At 40.4% G+C, this 6,517-nt stretch overlaps 1 protein-coding gene across 1 annotated transcript; it reads right to left on the bottom strand.

Annotated features, from left to right (window-relative positions):
- Positions 1-1,386: 1,386 nt before the first annotated feature.
- Positions 1,387-3,190, bottom strand: ino80c (INO80 complex subunit C). Its single transcript, XM_028425886.1, has 5 exons — positions 2,911-3,190; positions 2,455-2,574; positions 2,263-2,374; positions 1,923-1,990; positions 1,387-1,842 (listed from the first exon to the last, which is right to left on the bottom strand). The coding sequence occupies exons 1-5, from the start codon at positions 3,118-3,120 to the stop codon at positions 1,711-1,713; spliced, it is 642 nt and encodes a 213-aa protein (XP_028281687.1). The 5' UTR covers positions 3,121-3,190; the 3' UTR covers positions 1,387-1,710.
- Between the last annotated feature and the right edge of the window lie 3,327 nt (positions 3,191-6,517).

Here is a 6,517-nt window from a genome sequence, read left to right as displayed (position 1 = left end):
AAAATCAGCAATGATCATCATCAGCTTTTGTTCAGTTTATTATGAATTCTAGAAGCTATGCTGTTAACATAAACTCTTGCTTTAAAGATAGGTGCTGTAGCAGTCACATTTATATGCTTACATTTATGTTTATAAGTTTAAATATATGTTTATTAAGAATTAATAATTCCTAGATGGGTACACTGCTGTGACCTTTCTGACACACCTTAGAAATGCATGGGTTGCATATGAGCAGAGCTCTGGCGCACCCAGGTGGTGACAAGGTGTTGTTGCAACAACAGGTACACCTGCATGATGTCTCTGGTCATAAGAAGATTGAAACTCAACTCATGAACTGCATTTCTGTTGAAGAAGTTGTGCAGTTATGCAATAAATATCTACATGTAGTGCCATGAATGCAAGTAGCATCACACCACATTATTATGAACTACACTAATATTAATTCCACAAATCCCACGATAATTACAACCTAATAGTGCTTCAGAGCTTTTATGAAACACAGCAAACATGCCTCAAAACATAAAAGCACACACACTTACACAGAGGCATACACACGGTTACACACAGACACAGTCTGCTGGGTCGTGTGCTTGGGTAGTAGAAAGCCTGGATGCTGTTCATTAATCACTATGTTGAGGTTTTGATGCCACAGCAGGAATGGAAATGCTGGTCTCCACTCTCATAGATATACTATACTGCCTTCATCAGCTGCACCACAGTGCAGCGCTGTAGCACTCAGCCATGACTAAGACCCAATACAAATAGCTTATGCTTGTATTTCTGCAACAGTGTGACTCATTCGTGTATTTTAATTGCTTTTTGGACAATAAATGTGAGAATTTATATACATGAGGTTTTTGCTACGCAGAACGGTACATCTATTGTTGGTAATATGTGTGAAAATTATAGGCTAACATATTATTCATTATTAGTAATAGCCAGTTGGTGTATTTGCTACCTAATCTTTACCCGTTGGTAAGAGTTCTAGGCTCCTCAGTGACTGTGCCAGTGCCTTTATATTCATAATATTTGCATAGCAGGGATCATTCTCGTGAGGTATGCGTTGGACCTCATTTATCAACTTTGTGAAAACAGCATGAAATATACAATGGAAATGACTGTGCTAGCCTGCCACGTGTGATTAATGAGACGTCCTCACTCTACAAGTTGGAGGATAAATCATAAATGCAGCTGCAGAATTAAAACCATGTAGAACTGATGCTACATTTACATATGACACCTGTGAAATTAGGCCTGCCAGAGGACTCCTGGCTCTTAGAAAGACTAACTTAGCCAAGATATATTTGCATGGCTTGTATGCAGACTAGGTACAGTAGCTGAGGTGGGCTGTGTCCGACATGTTGTCTTATAAGAAAAACTAAACTGTGATAGAAAAGGTTTCTTTGTATTTATTTCCAACAGAAGATATGGTCATTCATACAAAAATCATCTATACAAGCACAAGTGAAAAAGACACACTCGAATATCAAACCTTAATACAAAATTCAAGCTTTTTTTAAACAATGTTTCTCTTCATCAATCTCAGTTTACTGCATTGGAGGTGCATCCAAATCCTGAACTCCAGACATGCAGAGGAAAGTGCCCACTGTTATTCAGACCCATGACAGCTCTCTGTAGGTGGCCTGACAACTTCCTACACTGACATAGGTTCACTTTTTTTAAATAAAACCTGCTACATGGTTTCAGCTGTCATGGAACAATGCAAGTTGCTTTTCGAAGGGCGAGGTAGCCTGTAACAACATCAGTGGGGAGAAGACGGATGTAGGAGAACTCCTCAGTAGAAGTGAAGCGAAGTTTTGTCTGTGGGTCTGTGTAGTTTGCCTGAGGAAAAACAACAGATGTGTGCTTTATGCAAAACTTGGCACAAAGTAATGCTCTATTTGTTCAAATGTTGTTCTTACAGGGAGCCCAGAAATGTCTGAGTACTTCTTGGCTGGTTTTAGTGAAGGAGGGGCATCAATGTTGTAATCTAGAAACATGAAAGACAAGTCAATGTATATCACAAGATAAGCACATCAACACGATTTGTATTATAGTGAAAATGCTGTAACATGCTTACACAAAGATGAGACTTTCAAAACTCTTTTGTTCCTGACCAACTGTACTGACTAAGTGGCCCAATCAAGATCATTTTGTTTGAAAGGCATGGTTTTTGACATTATGTTGAATTGACCTGACAGAGCTTTGATAAACAATCATTTTAGCTAATGTAGCAGGTAAAAAGGAGCTACAGACACTCACAGTTGGGGTCGTTAAGCTTCCAGGGTAAAGTTCGCTCCAACGCCAGAATCTGTTTAAGATTCTTCCAGGTCCTGTTCTTTTTGCCAGCTGCTGCTCCACCAATCCCAGAATGCTGCCAGGCACCATTCGGAAGGAAAATGAGAAGGAATCTAAAGATAAACTACTGTAAATACTGTAAACCCAGGCACTCACCATAAACGTGTGGTCTTTGAAAGGTGGAGGCTTTGCAGTGGACTCTGTGGTGGTGGCAGCTGGGCCGCTGTCTGCTGATGCTGTAGCCTTCACCTCAGCCACGGTCTCTCCTCCTGTTGTCTGAGCAAACACAGCATATTTTAAGCCGCATGTTTTATGGTGTGAACATCTGTGATTACTTATACTGCGTAATCTGATGCCTGAATCATTGATGGCATGACTGATACCTGGCTGTGACATATTCAGTAACAATCCAAAACACATAAAGCACAAATTATTATTTAGTCTGTCTGTGAAATAACTTTTGTAACAGTGCTGGAATGCCATGAAGATGATGATGATGAAGACCAGATTGGCTACTGCTGGTGTGTTTAGGAACTGTGTGAGACAGTGTAAAGCAATATACCATGTCAGTAATTTGTACTGCAACATTTCTCTGTGTGAGTTTGTCTTTACTTGAGTCAGTGTTGTTGGTGTCGCTGCCGGTTGTCCTTTCTTCTTCTTGCCGCTAACGGTGCCGCCGCTGGCGGTGGCCTGCTGAGCGACCGACACCGCCGGACTGCCAGGACGTTTCTTACCCCGGAGAGCGGCAGTACTGACCGCGGTCGGTTGAGTTCTGACTGTGATTGGGACCTGAGACGCCATTTTCAGCCCAGCAATATACATTTAATAACAGCTTCGTTCCCTGGTAGATAGCGTTAGCTGTTCACCATCCTGACTGTAAACAGCGGCTCACCCGGATGTGAAACAGATTCACTTCCGCTTTTCACACGTAGTTTTATTATGAACATTTTCCTCATAATCAGCCTCTTTTTGATGTTTGTTTGTTTTGTTTTGCTTGAAAAAAAACTATTGTTTTCAGCATATGCCGTTTTTAAAGGTGCAGTTGATTTAAAAAAAAAGAGTCAAATCCATTAATATTGCAGTTTTCTGTGATGGTCAGCAGGAGGTTTTCAACTAAAAGCCAAAAATCATGATATCTACAAGTATACAACTCCCCTGCTTCCTTCAGTCTCCTGTATCCTCAACGCAGGAGCCGTGGACAAAATACTTTCAGTGGAATAATGCTGCCATCGTGTGGTTTTGGGAAGGTTTTGCACACAGAAAAGTGCAGTGACGGTGGATGAACTGTGACTCTTAAAACAAAGATTATCTCTCTACTGTCTGAGATACAAAAAAGCAGAAACATGTCCTAACCAGGTTCAGGCTCAGTAGCCACAAACTGTTAACTGAAAAAAATGAGGAAGCCACAAAACAAATCAACAACCGAAAGTAGAAAATCTAACCACTGTTTGACAGTGCTGTGTACATTGCAGCAAGGTAGAACAAAGATGCAATGTTATAGACTGTAAAACTACAGCTGAATCCTGATAGGAGTGTAGGATGCATGAAATAATTTACTCACCACTATTACAGAACAGAGGAGCCTCCTCAGTCAGTTTAAATAAGCCATTAACTCTGCATTAAAAACAAAAAAGATGTCCACTAACCTCCAACCACATATCCTGAGCTAGGTTTCCAATAGTAATCACATTACAAACTAAGAGAAAGAATAACAAATTCAAGCCAATGACCATAAGAAGATCATTTGTATAGCCTTTAGCTCTAAGGTTAAATTGCCTGTAACTGTGGTTTGTATTTATTATTTTTTTCATTTGAAATGAAGCAGTATCAGTAAAAATTATATTTTGAGACACACCGCTAATTAACTAATTCCAATTCCAATTCTAATTAACATTCCTTTTTTGTTGTATAGGTGCAGCTAAACAATTATTTTCCGACCTAATCCATTACTGTCTCTTAAAGGGATCTATAAAGCTGTTTAGGTAAAATTAAACAGGCTTACCTGTCAGGCTGAAGTGGCCTCCAGTAATCTACTAGATTGATTAAAGTAGGATGCACACCTCTGGGAGGTACATAGTTATTCTCTTGTCAGTGTTTTACACATTTGAGTGGAAAGTGCCTCTAGCAAATCCATCAGTCTACACTATCCCAGTAGGGAGGATCTGTCAGCTTCCAGCAATCCCTCACACAAATCAACCACATCCAAATTCAGCAGAGTGCCCCCTGAGCTGCTGTGGAGACCTCTGTGACCTCTGGGATAGTGGTGTAATGCAGCATAAATGGAGGGGTGTTTGAGGGAAGCTTTGCAGGCTCCTCATCCTTACAGTGACTGGAGAACCAAGCTCGCAGGGGAAATGCTGATTCAGAAGATGGTCTTTCCAAACATCTCATTCATTTTTCAGCACTGGCACATTGCTGCTGCCAGCTACATGAATAAAGTATATCCAGAGACTCTTCTCAAGCTCAATTGCAAACAGATATGAATGTTTTATGTGGGAGGGTATGACTATGAGATGTAACTGTGGGGCATTCGACCTGCACAACTCGTTTCTTATGAACACATCACCTGCCCTATTGGACAGAGATATGCCTGAAATAGCCACAACAAAGTGTAAGGCTTTGCCGACTGCTCCAGTTTAAACACACCTTGGTAAAAATCCCACAAAGGTCTTCTGTCAAACAAGAGTTGTACTGTTCACAACTTTCTGCAATCCTCGTGTTGTAAAGTGTGTTGTTGCTACAATATAAAAGCATTTTTCGGAGTGGAGCTTTAGTTGTATGCATACAGCTGCTGGGGTTGTGATTACACAGCACATTATGTAAGCTGGGTGGTGTAGTTCTCCACTCTAGTGGCTCTGGGTGGTATGAGAGGCAAACATGTAAGCTACAGCCTGAAGCAAAACTTATTGATCTGTGTCAGCAGCCCATTGACTGGTGCTGGATATGTGTCTGTTTGTAATGGGAATGGATTGCTCTCACGTGTGTGTGTAAGATGCTGGTATATGTGTGTAGGCTGTCTGCCTATGTGGAAATATAATAATAGATTCTTTTTCCTCAGTAAACAAAATGCAAGTAAAATCACCCCATGACAAGTAACAGTCCTTACATTTTCAACTTAGGTAGCAACACATATTATGGTATTTTCATATTACACTGATTTTTTTTGGTGTCACAGCAGTGTCTTACTGTTGCAGCTTTGCTCAGAAATGTGATGCCTCAAAAGTAAAAAAAAGCTCAAAATACACAAATGCATTCATACAAATAAAATATAAAATACTCATAAAATTGCAAATATCTGCACTAAATTGTGAGGTGTTTGTGCCTCTCAGTGGTATTTTGCCAGTGGAAGACAGACCCATCCTCCCTGTTTTGTGCAGTTTTTCAATCACATGTCTGTGCTAACTCTCTGTACACTCTGTACAATTGAAAGTACATCTATTTCTGAAGGGTAAGAGAAATCAAATTGCAGTTTTTTCACAGCTTTATTTGTTGCATCACTGAGATGAAATCAGGTTTTCTTTTCACAAATAAAAGATATAATTATAGACAATGATGAGCCACAAGGTCGTGAGATCCTTGTACAATGACTATTACAAGAAGGCAAGCTTGTCAAGGGGAAAATGCAGATAGGTTGCGTGTATCACATACTTAATCATTCACTGTGCTGCATCTTGCTTCCTGAATACATTCTGCATGACCTGACCTAGAAGAGCAGCTGTATTGCTATTCACATCTCATCACATCGAGGCAGAGTGTTTTCTGTCTGTGCAGGTAGAACAGTGAGTCATAAAAATGAGACACAGCTCCTCACTGACTTCATTAACTCCAACAGGAGTTTGGCAGCGATGCCGACACAAACCAATTTGCATGCGTAACTCTGAGAGAGTGGACTGACAACATATCTCGCACGTCATGCATTTGCTGCAGTGAGTCTTTCAAAAAATTACACCTGGCACTGCATTGCCAATCAGGACCTGAATTTGCCATCCCATTGAATGAGCGGTCAATAAATTGGTATCAGCAGAAGAAAATGAACTCACTGAGTAAAGCCGCTGGTTGGGACAGAGATATGCCTAAAATACACTCCCACGTGCTTCCCTTATTCTGCTAATAAATTGTGACAAAAAAAAGGTTACGGCTGCAGTCAAGACATCTAAACACTCCTTTGATGGAAAAAGTAATAGCAAGCAATACTGTTGACATCTTATTTATGGCTTCT

The sequence above is a fragment of the Parambassis ranga genome, chromosome 16 (genome assembly GCF_900634625.1).
Source record: "Parambassis ranga chromosome 16, fParRan2.1, whole genome shotgun sequence".
In the NCBI taxonomy this organism is placed as follows: domain Eukaryota; kingdom Metazoa; phylum Chordata; class Actinopteri; family Ambassidae; genus Parambassis; species Parambassis ranga.
Note: the sequence above shows the minus strand (reverse complement) of the source record. Positions and strands in the feature narration are given on the sequence as shown.